The sequence below is a fragment of the Neophocaena asiaeorientalis genome, unplaced genomic scaffold, assembly GCF_003031525.2.
Source record: "Neophocaena asiaeorientalis asiaeorientalis breed wild unplaced genomic scaffold, Neophocaena_asiaeorientalis_V1.1 scaffold1434, whole genome shotgun sequence".
Lineage (NCBI taxonomy): Eukaryota > Metazoa > Chordata > Mammalia > Artiodactyla > Phocoenidae > Neophocaena > Neophocaena asiaeorientalis.
In genome coordinates, this window is record NW_020173159.1 from 48,317 (window position 1) to 61,432 (window position 13,116).

General features: G+C 45.1%; 1 protein-coding gene across 1 annotated transcript in view; it reads right to left on the minus strand.

Annotated features, from left to right (window-relative positions):
* Nucleotides 1-1,024: 1,024 nt before the first annotated feature.
* The window catches only part of DGKK (diacylglycerol kinase kappa), a gene marked incomplete at its 5' end in the record, with an annotated part of 62,332 nt that continues 50,240 nt past the window's right edge, over nt 1,025-13,116 (minus strand). Inside the window, 10 exons of the mRNA XM_024744137.1 lie at nt 1,025-1,104; nt 2,304-2,427; nt 4,088-4,198; nt 8,048-8,134; nt 9,159-9,300; nt 9,869-10,029; nt 11,214-11,348; nt 11,693-11,806; nt 12,463-12,570; nt 12,846-12,942. Coding sequence (XP_024599905.1) covers nt 1,025-1,104; nt 2,304-2,427; nt 4,088-4,198; nt 8,048-8,134; nt 9,159-9,300; nt 9,869-10,029; nt 11,214-11,348; nt 11,693-11,806; nt 12,463-12,570; nt 12,846-12,942 — 1,159 coding nt within the window. The remainder of the gene's footprint in view (nt 1,105-2,303; nt 2,428-4,087; nt 4,199-8,047; nt 8,135-9,158; nt 9,301-9,868; nt 10,030-11,213; nt 11,349-11,692; nt 11,807-12,462; nt 12,571-12,845; nt 12,943-13,116) is intronic.

The window sequence follows — 13,116 nt, forward strand, 5'->3', positions numbered from 1 at the left end:
ACTAGGGCAGTTGGTAGAGGCATATGTGTGTGTAGGGTAATGGGGGTGGAGGATGGGATCAGGGTGGGGAGGGATTCCTGGGTTAGCACAATAAATTATAGGGTCATTTAGAGAAATGTATTTTCAGTTCTTAAAAATATATATATATATATATATATATTTTTATATATATACATCTTTATATGTCTCTATACATAACTATACTGCAGCACAGCAGCAAAACATTTAGTTTAAAAATCCAGCAAGAATGCAGGCAAACACTCCATGGAGGCATGCAGGCTAGGATCAAGGCAGTAGGAGGGGAGCCTGTATGGTTGCCATAGGGGTGAGTTCCAACCAATGGGCCCACCCAGCCACCAGAGCACCACCTGGACATGTGCAAAGACATACATGCGCACATGGAAAAACAGAAAGGGTCTGCAGAGAGAGCAGTCACCACAAGAAAAGATTTCACATGGTCATTGTAAGAGGCAAGTGGACAAGCCCCCAGGACCTAGTTCTCATCTTAATAGGCCAACTAGGAGAGACCTTCTGAAGTCACAATTTGCAATTGACAGGGATTGGGGGAGAAACACCACCAAGCCTGGCTGTCCTGACCCCACTCCTCATCTCCCTGAGAGTATTTCTTTCATTCATTCCCTAGCATCAGCAGTTTCTCTGCCAGTCAGAGAAAAACATTCCCCAACTCCCTGAAAAGGTGAACTCCCTTGAATCTTTTGTAGATCCCAGGCCATTCACAAAAAGCTTAGTTCAATTAAATACTGTAGTTGCTCAAGATGCACGAAGAGAAGGAGAACTGAACAAGACAACTCGGAACAAGAATCTTTGGCCAATGAGAAAATGTAAACCTCTAAGGAGACCTGATTGAGTCCAGGAAAAAAATGTATTAGTGTAAAGAATTGGAGGATCTTTCTTGGTGGTGCTCATGTTTGTTCTGAAATAATTTAGTCTAGCCTGTATTGAGGTTTCAAGAGTTTTTAGTAGAATCCTAAATGTTGTGAGTTCTCCTTCCAGCTTTCAAGGGTTATAGTTGAGATCCTGATGGTGTTGGAGGATCATCATCTTTTGCTTCATCTTCATGATGTCTGCGGTGCCACAAATTTCCTTTATAGAAAAAAAAGCAAGTATAGAAATAATGAGGTTAGCACATTGCCAGATGCCTAAATTTACGGACACTAAAGAGAGCAAACAAAGAGTCCTTTAGGAGACAGACTGGTTTGTTCCTATTGTACCAACCATTTTTAAACCATCTTAGAAAACCAGCTGATGTCATGCAAGCCAAACACAAATGGGATGAGTTCTCAGAACCTGATAATCCATGAAACTGCTATTGACCCTTTCAGAGTCTTCAGAAAGACTCTCAAGCACCATGGGTCTCCCAACTGGCAGATTCTTAGGGACTCAAACCAGTTGGACCAAACATAACTTGGTCCAGGAGATTCTCTCTTGGCATCTGTATGAAGTCTCAGTTCCTCAAAAAACAAAACAAACTGCCACCCTCCATCCCTTTCCCCCCATGTCCACTATGGTCATCTCTCTCAAGCTTCCAGGTCATCTAGGCTCAGAATTTAGGAGAGACCATTGACATCAGAATTGGCATAGCTGACAATTCTAAGAGAACCTTCTTTTGAGCCCCACTGATATATCAAGAACATTTAAGTCCAATTCTGAAGAAGGGGTGGAACCAAAATTCAAATAATGAAACAAATTTTGCATTTCCAGGGATTTACTATAACAGGTAAAGAATAAGAGTGTTTAGATAGGTCATGGAACCTGTTCCTGACCCTGTAGGTGCCCAGCACTGACACCCCCAACCCATCTCAAATAATAGTGCTTTCTGGAGCAGGACCAAAAGCTTTTAGTTGTATTTGACTGGGAAATAGATCTAAATATGACTGTTTTGCCATACTTTATCCACTGAGGAAAGGAATGGGTCAAGCAGAAAGGTAACTGGCTGTTCTCATTTTTCTCTTCAGCTGTTTATATCACAGAGATCACAAAGCAAGGTTGCCTCTCAGGTTCTCGGGATCTTAGTTCCCCAACCAGTGATGGAACCCGTGACCCTGCAGTGGAACCGTGGAGTCCTAACCACTGGACAGCCAGGGAATTCCCTCCATATCACTTTCTAACTCACACCTTGTCCAAGAGACTGCTTGGCATCCCCTAATGTTGGCTCCCAGCCGGCCACCTCCTCCATCACCACCATACCCGTGCACATTTCTGATGTGAGCTTCAGGTCTTTGGGAAGTACCCAGGCTGCTGGGGAATTCTTTATGACCTCGATGCCTGTGGGAGAAACTTACCAATAAAGCCCTGGATGCCTTGGCCTGATTTAGGTTTGTCTTCCTCTTCTGGCTTCTTCTTTCCCAATTTGGGGAACTTAACTTTCAATCCGAGGCTTCTATTGTCAGTATCTGAAGACTTTTCCTGGCAAACCACAACAAGAGGAAGGTCAAAATGTTAGTTGCCTAATAGAAACAATTCCTAGAGGCCTGGCAAGGTGGTGAACAAGGATGCTGCAAGAAGCAGGCAGATCTGCTATCTATCCAGGTATGGGAGATACCCCTACTCACTAGTCTTGTGCCCTAGAAGGCATCTGATCTTTACCAAGATCCTACTCTGTGCCAGGTACTTTGCTAAATGCTTTAATAAATGATCTCATATTAATAAATGCTCTTCTGAATTGCCTTTCAGAAGAAACCTAAAGGAAGGGCACAGGACCTTCCCTTGGAACCAAAGCTTTGGAAAGTCCAATAACTAATTGACTCTCCTTCTGCTTTTCCCTACCAAAGTGGATCTGCGCCTTCTGTGGCCTTAAGGTGAGCAAGTTTGGTATCAAGTGAATGAGCAACATCTTCTTGTCTTTCTTTCAACCTACTCTGCCCTTCTTTAGAGCCTCACTTCTTCATCTTTATGGAAATGCTGAAGTCCAGAAAAGAGATTATGCCCAGGCCAGGCAGACTCCCATATCGAGACCTCAGAGCATGGACTGTTTGCTTCATTTCTCTCAATATCCAGTCTGTTTGCCTAGGTCAGGAGCTTGGTGCAAGATAGCTGAACTGAGTAGGAACGGGGTGCTACAAGAGTGTGCTTCCTTTTCTGCATAACAGCATGTTTTTCTTCCCCAGGGGGCTACTGGTCAAGAGCAGCAAAGGCATATGAGAAAGTTATTAAATCCTTTAAGACCTGAATTTGCCTATGGCTTTTTCTCTTAAATGGTAGCCCAATTGCTGCACTAGTGCAAACATGCTTGTATGGCTTGCTCACATGCATATAACTGGTGTATGAAGCCAGAAAACAGGAATAATGAGTAGGAGAACCAAGTATCCCTACAGGTTGAAGTGAGCAGTTCCATGGTGGAGAAATTTAAAGAAAAACCCTGTCAGACCGTAAAAGGTATAATTTACCTGGTGGTAGGTGGACATCTTTGAGTCATTTGATTTATGAAATGGGACTATTTTTCAATCTCAGGAGAGCACTCAGAATTGTCAAAAAATGATGACATCCACACAGCTATATTATAGCTACAGCTGCCATGCTTGATTTTCTTTTAAGCCACACACCTGCTAGGGGAAAGCATTGAGATAGCCTACTTTCCTCCCAGAGTGGGAGGGGCAGAAAGCAGCAAGGAGAGGTGATATTTGGTAGATTTAACCACCAGTATGGCCTGGGCACCAACTATTTAGAACAGATGTTGGCTGTAAACACCTGGTATTGGCCATAATGGTATGTACCAGACAAAATTCAGTCCCAGCAGCAGGTACTGAGCAGGGGAGGGGAATTGCAGCCAGGAGAACGGCACAGAAAAAGACCATTCTTCCTTATTCTTTCCCAATCTTCTGACACAGAGTGGTTCTTCTTTCTGGTTATGTTCTCATGGTCATCTAGTTTTTCAGTGTGCCTTCTGCCTTGTCCTGTATACTTATGGTGGGGAGATGGGAGGAGGAGGCTTCATTGAACTCAAGCTGAAAGCCACTACTGGCCTCCCTATGCTACATCAGTCACTGTGTCCTGGCCCACACTGGAAGGCAAAGCGCCAAGGAAGAATCCCTCTTCCGCTTTATTTCCCAATCCACAGGTCACATACCTCTGGAGAAAGGATTGAATTCATCCAGTCAATCTCGGATAGCTTTTCAAACTCCTTATTCATGGCATCCAGGGAAGTTTGCAGTGTGGCCTCATACTCAGCATTTCTCAGCTGGTGAAGACAGGAAAACGAGTGAGTATCCAATGCTTAGCACCCTACCTTCATAGACTCTTGCCTTCTCCCCAACTCCCAGTCCCTGCTAGTGGCCATGAGACCGCAGGGTGCCAACTTATATCTCCTTTGGCTCATGGTGTCGGTGGAAAGTATAGCCAGCTCTTTACTTTCTCAATAGGGAGATCCAGGAGACAACCAGACAGTGATGCTTTCCTTAGGGCTTGGCATGCTCACAGTTTGGCAAGCAGAGAGGCCCTTTGACCACTATCAATTAATGCTGAAGTTGTACCCCTACAGCTTAGGGTCCAGGATAAGGGTCCTACCCTTGACCCTCAAGCCTCTGGAGACACCTAAGTGGCCCCCTAATAATAGCTACCAATTTTTGAGCAAATACTATATGCCAGGCACTGTGCATACATAGTTTCATTCCATCTTCCCAATAGCTCGATAATACCTTACAAAGTACTATTGTTCTCATTTTATAGGTAGGAAAACAGACTCAAAGAAGTTTAGTGCTCAAGATCACATGATTAGACAGAAACCCAGATCTATTCAACTCTATAGCCTACCCTCTATACCACACCATCCCAGAAAGGGTATGTGGGGTGGCCAGATGCTGGGGTGGGGGGAATCTTTATTACACAGTTACCATAATTTAAAGGCTGCTTGTGAAGCAAGGGGAGGGCTAGAGAGAGATTGGCTCAAATTTTCCCTTCCTGGCAAAGAGGGTCTGCCTCCCCAGGCTGTGCTTTTAGCCCCTAGCTATTCACTCTTAGTGAATGATGGCTTGTCCCATGGGTTTAGGAAACAAAGCTCAAGCATTCCCTAGTAATCCCCAGCACCCACAGGATGAACTCTGTATGCTCCATGGGAGAGTTAAAATAGATTATTCTGGGACCATCTCCAACTCAGAAGAACCAAGTTCTAAACCAACAACATAAGTGAGATAGTTCATGTTCCATCGAACAGTGAGCTGGGAGAACAGATGCATGCTGATATCATCAGCTCTGACACACTTTCCAGCCCACCTACTTTGGCTTCATCTCTCCTCTCTGGCATGTGCTCTACTTTCAGTCTGGCACTTATGTAGCTTCTTGCTGTGCATGGGCCAGCCTTAAGTGGAACCCTGCTGTCTGTCACAAATAGGTGACAGGTGAATGAGCGAGGGATGGGATTGGAGGTTATGACCAATCAGGATGGGATATGAGAGTGGAACAAGTCATGTTGACAAATAATCTCTTGCTTTTGCTTTACAATGAATGATTTAGGACAGTACGGAGTAGCCCAGATGCACAGGACACGTGTGTGTACATGGTGGTGGGATGGGGAACAGTGGTATCAAGTAGAAATGGCCATCACTTCAAGGTAAGGGGGAAAGGGGCAGGGATTCTTAGGGGCATACTTACCAGCAGTGCTCAAAAGGGATTTGATAGTCAAACCCAAAGCCACAGAGAAGAAAGAGGAATTGGGGTCTTAGAAAATGATTCCTAATCATAATAGGAGAGGAATAAAATGGCTTCCTAATGACTTCCTATTTGGCACCTAGAGTCTCGGGCTCTGAAAAATAGTATATGGTTGGGCCTGAATCTTATGCTCTGTTCTCTTGTCCTTCTGGCTTCAATAGAGACCTTGTTCAGGACTCCTCTCTGAGATAAATGTGCAAACTGACTCAGGGGACTTCGTTACTCACTTCCTGGTTTCTGTTCTAACACATCACTAAGCCAGTTTGCCACATAAGGGAAGTGGGAGTTACTGGGTGGGATTTTCTTCATCAAAAGGCTACATCCCGGGCTTCCCTGGTGGCGCAGTGGTTGAGAGTCCGCCTGCCAATGCAGGGGACACGGGTTCGAGCCCCGGTCCGGGAAGATCCCACAAGCCGCGGAGCAACTAAGACTGTGTGCCACAACTACTAAGGCTGCATGCTGCAACTACTGAAGCCTGCATACCTAGAGCCCATGCTCCACAAGAAGAGAAGCCACCGCCATGAGAAGCCTGTGCACCGTAATGAAGAGTAGCCCCCACTCGCCACAACTAGAGAAAGCTTGCATGCAGCAACAAAGACTCAGTGCAGCCAAAATAAATAAATAAAATAAAAATAAATTTAAACAAATGAAATAAGCCTTACATCCATGCCACCTCTATGATATGGCCTTTCTGGAGATACATGGTCATTCTTAGCAGCCGTTTGCACCCAGGTCTCATTTGGATGTGTGTATGTGTGTGTGGGGGGTCCTTACCAGGTTCTATATTAAGTATGATATGTGCTCAATTTGGGTTGTTGGCTGGCACAAACCAATTTTCATGAGCCCATGAGCCTCGAGAAATCCTGAGTGGCAATAAGAGGCTAAGCTTCCATATTTCCTGCTGCCCAAATTGGCAAGGCCATTTAGCTCTGCCTATATATAGAAGGTACTTCTGTTGCTGTCGCTGAAGGCTGAAGGACTCTAGCCTGGGGCTCAGATGCTGGGACAGCCTGGCCTGACTGCCTCAACCACTCTTCCACCTGTGCAGTGTGCCAGTTAGATGTGCAAATGGAAAAGGGGAAGTGGCTGCACTTCTTGCAAAAATCAACTCAGAGGCCCCTCTTCAAATAAACCTTAATTAGATGAGAGGCAAGAACAGTACCTTCCTAGGGGCCTTAGCAGCAAACCTCAAAGTGGAGTGGTCATGATCAGTTGACTCATTAAAGCACACTCACCAGGTGTGCCTATGGGCTTTGCATTATGAGAAACAGCAACTCTTCCTGTAGCTCAAAAACTGAGCCTCAGTCCATTTTCCCTAACACTAATAAAATCTACCATCTGTCAAGCTGCTAGGAAGAGCTAGGCACATAATATACAGTAGTTTGTTTAATCCTCACAACAACCTGGATAGGTAGAGATTTTAATTCCTATTTTGTAGGTAGGGAAACTGAGACCCAGAGAGGTGAAGTTACCTCACGTACCTACTGTTATGGGTTCATTTGTGTCCCCTCCAAAAAGATATCTTGAAATCCTAACCCTCAGTACCTCAATTTTTTGGAAATAGGGTCATTGCACATGTAATTATTAAGATGGGATCATTGGTCTGGTCTGGACTCTGGAGTGGGGTGGGCCCTGATCTGGTAAGACTGGTATTGTTTAAGGAGATGGCCATGGGAAGACAGAGAGACACAGGGAGAGCACCATGTGAATATGGAGGATTGGAGTAATGCATCTACAAGCCAAGGAACACAGCAAAGATTGCCAGCAAGTCACCAGAAGCTAGGAAGAGGCAAGGAAGGATTTCCCTACAGGTTTCAGAAGGAACATGGCCCTGCTGACACCTTGATTTCAGGCTTCTAGCCTACAGAACTGTGAGACAATAAAGTTCTGTTGTCCTAAGTCACCCAGGTTTTAGTGCTTTGTTACAGCAGCCTTAGGAAACTAATATAGGTAGTAATGGGCAGATTTGGGATTTGAACTCAGAGACCCCCAACTTTTCCCACTATTCCTTACTGTCTTTCCACATGGTGAGAGACGTATGTGGAAACTTGGGAGATGCAGAGCAGCTCAAAAGAGCTCACCCTTTTCTACTGAAACTATATGAGGTATGATGAGAAAACGCTGCTTTTGTTTGGCCTAGTCTGGACCCAAGAGACATTTGCCAAAGGAGATAGACTTTTCTTCAAGAATATGGTAGTCCCTATAGATTCGCATAACTTATAAAGTGACATGATCAATGACAACTCTGGGTGAAGATGACACAGCAGGGACTGCCAGGTAAGCACCTGGCCAAAATGCTCCTACATGTCTTCCAGTGCTCTAGGACCAAGCACAGGCTGTGATGGGATACTTTGCCCTCCCTGTTCCAACCCCATCCACTCACCAAGTTTTCATCCAGGAAAGCTTTGGTGTCATCGTAGAGCCCTTTAAGACTAAATGTAACATCTACTGCGTCATTTCTGGTTAGAGTCTGAGAGGAGAAGAAAGGAAAAGAAAGGAAGGGAAAGGACAAAGACAGAGGAGTTGTTGGTTAGTAAGCATGCAGCTGGCTTCTCTGTGGGAGGGTAGGAGCAGGCTAGTAGGATGTGGCTATAAGTGAAAAAGTAATATTCACAATATAGCACAACTAGTAGTTCAGCATGGGCACCAACCAGTCAAAACTGATGCCAGCTATCAACTACCAGTACAGCTGTATTGGTGTGTTGTATGCTGTGGCACAGCACAACTTGGCATTTGGCATCACTGATTGAGTGCTATGGGTATAGGGAAACAGGGAATATGCAAACCAGATAGTAAGTTTGAGGCCACTTGTTGCCACTAGGCTGAAGCCACCTTTCCCATGGTACATGAAGTTAGGCCTAACCATCTGTCTTCTTGAAACTCCAGGCCTGGAGCTCCAGGCCTCTTCCAACTAAGATCCGGCCCCAAATAAATAGGTAACCTACATTTTAGGAGGCCCTGACCCTGTATGTGGCCCTTTTGTATTGTTTGCCTAGCACTAAAGTTACTTTATAAAAGCATCACTTAAAAATCTTCTGCCAGTGGGTAAAGTCACAGGATGGCACATTTAACATCAGGAATCTAATCTAGACCTTCCCCTCAAGAGGAAAACCAAGGCAGCCTGGAGCACAAGTTTCAATGACAAGTGTCACCTTAACAGGTTATATAGGGATCCTCCTGGAATGAGGAAGGGCCTAAGCCAAGTTCCTCCCCATTCTCAGGCTATTTCTCCTTGAGGCCAGTGTGGTAGATAGCTATCAGGCTGATGAAATCTGCTATGGGATTCTCCCAGTAACCACTCTGGACCAGTAACCATTCTCCCAGCAACCATTCTCCCAGTAACAAGTCAAACAATATCTGCCTCCCCCTCTACTCTATCCATCAGTTTCCTGCCATGTCATTTGCCCAGTTTCTCTACCCAGCCTCCAGCTCCTCTTCCTTCCCTTTCCTATTTGGTTTGACTCCTTTCCTTCATCTGCCCCTTCCCCCCTTACCTCAATGGGAGTGCAGGAAGCTGCACCTGCCTCATTGCTACTGTCTTGGTTGTAAAATATAACATTCAGGATGTTAGCACTGGCATTCACAGAATCCATGAGGACAGACACATGCTGGTGGACCTTACTCAGGTCAGTAAGTCTGTAATAAAGCAAGGACAGATAAATGAGTCTAGAGTTCTGAAGGATGTCTGGCCTGAGGTGCTGGTGAGGGTTGGGATTAAGGGTAAATTGTATTCTTTACTCTCTCCTGTTATTTCTTCTCATTTCTAGGGAGGCACCTATGCCAGAAAATGTTTCTACTCTTCTCTAGGTATTCACTTTTGTCCATCCTTGTCTCACCAGAATTAGATACTGGGTGCTTTGGGAGAGTGGGAGGCTAGAATAGAGGAAGGAGCTGACTCCAGAAACTCTAAGGCCCTCCTGATATTTAAGGGCAAGGATAAGCATTTTTAGTCCTGTTGGGTCTGGGGCAGCAAGAGGAGATCAAAATTTATCTCTGGGCCTAATGGGAGAGGTCCAAGCTGGCTTACTGCTGACCACAAAGACTATTTCCCACCTAGAATGTCAGAGTCCCTGTCAATCCTCAGAGCTCTGAGCAATACTCCTTTCTGAGGCCAGGCTCTCCAGTAGCCAATAAATACAAGTTGGCTTCTTCTCCCTATCTCTTCTTGGGATTCCCAGCCCTGTATCTGGGCCAGTCCACTTACCTGCTGATGAGGTTTTCTGCAAGCTGAGCTAAGTGCTGCATCTGGGCATACTCCTCATCAGAGAGGCTATCTTGAGATTCCTGGGAGTCCAGCTGGGGTTGAGAGGCAGCCTGGATTTCAGAATGCTTGCACTTCCACATTTTCATTGAGTTCTCAAAGTCCTGGTGATAAAGACAGAGGCAGAGCCTAAAGATTGCTGTAGCTAAGACGGCATGTGACAGATCTGTCTGTGAGTCTGATATTTGTGGGTACTGTGGGGAAAGGGGAAAGAGGGCCTCATCCATTCCCCCATACACCTATCTCCACACCCATACATCTGTCCAACATTTTATTCAATGTCTCTTTCATACTAAGCAGTTTTAGTTTTTTGTTGTTGTTGTCGTTGTTGCTGTTACCATGCCAAGCCTTGGGACAACATACTTGAATCAGACAGATGTCTGCCTTCCAGAAGCTCCTATAGGTAGGTATCATGACCAATAAGAAAGTGGAGCCCTTTTCAGCTCCCTTCTTTGCCAAATCTAGGCAATATATTCTGATGGATTTTAGAGTTAGACATATCTCATTTAATTTTGAATTGTGCTTCTGTCATTGATTAGCTGTGTGACCTTTAGCAAAGTATTTAACCTCTCTGGTCCTCATTTTCCTCACCTATAAAATGGGAATAAGTGTATCTACCTCATAGGATTGTTGAGAGGACCTGTTTGAGAGAATATATGTAAAGTGCCCAACACAAAGTAGGTAGCTTATAAACTAGACATCGCATTCCTTCTCTATTGCTGTGTCTATGGACTGTCCACAGGCCAGAGTGGAAGAAAGCCTCTAAGCATTGAACATCTGATTAATAATGGCTCCTTTCTAGCGTTAGGTGGTTTAGCTGAGGTGAGTGACATTTGTGAATGCAGTATTTTAAGACGCCTTAGAGGAACCTAAAGACCATATTCAATGAAGACTCTCTTGTTGAGGGAGCAGATTTCTCCATAACCACCTGAGGCCTTTAACTCTGTGCAGTGGAGGGAGGAGTACAACTTTGTTGAAAACTACAGAAGGGAGCTTCTTGTCTCACTCTCTTGGACAGTGCTTTGCAAGTGTCTATGTATATCAGAATGTCTCAGGGAGCTTGTCTGCAAATGCAAGTTCCCAGGAAATACCCATCTCCATTCTGATGCAGTGGGCCTGTGTGGGTCCCAGGAATGTGCATTTCTAACAAGCACCCAAGGTGACTCTGAGATAAGTATCATGCAGACCTCTCTTTAAGGAATTCTGCCTGACTGGAAGTATTCAGTACTCAAGTGATAGCTATAGATGAGACAACGTAGGAGCCCCAGATGAGCCTTTCCCTTCTTACCCGATCTCTTGCCAGCATCTGGGCAGTGTTCTTGTATCTAATCTTGATAAGGCCTGGCCTCTGAACCCAGGCCTCCCCATCCACCTGCACTGGGATACCTTCTTCACCATCGATGGTTATCATCAACTCACGGCACTGCCAGAGAAGAGGAGGAGGGAGAATGGGGGAGAAAAATGAGGTAACGACTGTAGACCAATCTGATAATCTCACAGTCATGGCCAAATGTGTATCTGAACAGGACTGGCAAAAATGTGAATTAGATTGTCCCAGGGAGGAAACACATGTTTGCTATGGGCTTTTTGCTCCTTTGGTCCCTACCACCTGTTTCCAACTTCAGCCAGTACCTTGCTTCCCACCAGATAACCTGCTCCCTCCACCCTGTCATTCTTATACCTGGTTAATTCCTGAGACTACCCCACATCCTGGATTGTAGCCACAGGGCTCAAACCCTTTCTGGTGCCCAGCAGGCCCGTGCCTACCTGGGCGATGCGATGATGATGCAGGTTGATGATACGGGACATTGCCATCTGTACAGAACCAAAGATTGCCACTACCTCTAGCTTCCCATCATCTATCGCAGGAGCCTCATATTCCTGAGGAGGAAGAACTGTGTCACACATCTCACCCTTGAGAAACCACACCTTGCCTATCACAAGCAGGTATGCTTTGAAAGCTCCTGGTGAGAATTTTTCTAGCTAATGAAAAGTGGAGAAACTACTATATTATTAAGAGGAGAAGAATGAGGTCAGGAAGCCAACTTGGGAAAAGGGCACTGAGATAAAAACTCAGTCCCTTTTGAGATCACAACTCTTAACTGGTTCTCTCCCTGTCCAATCTAGCATCATAAATCCCCAAGGCCAGTCCCACTGGTCCCATGACCTTCTTGGGTGAGCTCAGATGAAAGGATTCATGGCCAATTTCTCAGGAGATTTTATTGACAGACCTCCTTAGAGAAAAGGGCATGGCCTAGGTAACCTTTCAAGGATCTTTCAAACGTGAGGAATGGAAAATTCAAAGTCCAGGCAACACCGAAGAATTTATCTGATCCTGAGGTTTTTGGTTGATTCTTGTGCTCTGGGGTGGTAATTGCCTTAAAAAAAAAAAAAAAACCTCATCATACAGCTGCTGCCAATAAAGGTCCCCAGCCCACCTCCTCTTCCCCTACACTCCAGTCTGTTCAACTCTCCTTTCTGATAGACTTTAGAGGGGTCAAGCCTTTCTTCCTCCCTGTTCCTTGTTCCATACTCACTGTGGTAGCTGTGCTGCTTCCCCAAAAGTTGACACCTCCAGCATAGCTGGTAATGTTGAGCACTACAATGCCTTGCAGGTTTGGCAAGGAGATGGCTTCTCCATCACACTGAAAGAAAAGAGTAGCCCTTATTGGCTGGCTCTTCAGATACCAATGTGAAGGGCCATTTACAGAGATGGGGGAAGGGCTCTGTCTTCTCTTCATACTATTATTTTCTCATCCATAAAATGGAAATCTATCTTCGTGATTTCCTACCATGAGCAATGAGTGAGGATCAGAGTTAAAGCTTGGGAAGAACTAAGGATATAGAGGAAAGTTGATTCCCAGGGTCATGATATTTCCTTTCTTCATGCCCAGGAAGGATCACCCTCTTTTCCACTAACCTCCAGGTGCACTCGTTCTTCCAGTTTTCTGTAAGAGCGCTGAAAAAGTTCCTTGCTTCCCAGAAGGCCATACCACATCTTGTTCTTAAGGCGGCTACTACAGGGAGATAAAGGTAGAGAAAAGTAGTCAGAGGGTGAATAATATAAAGATAAGTGGATGAAGAAAAGTAAGAGGAGACACCATCTTATTCATCAAGTGCCTTCTTATAGAGAGGAGTCATGTTTAATGGTAACTGGACACAAGAGGGAATGCTAGGATAGTGTAACTGGT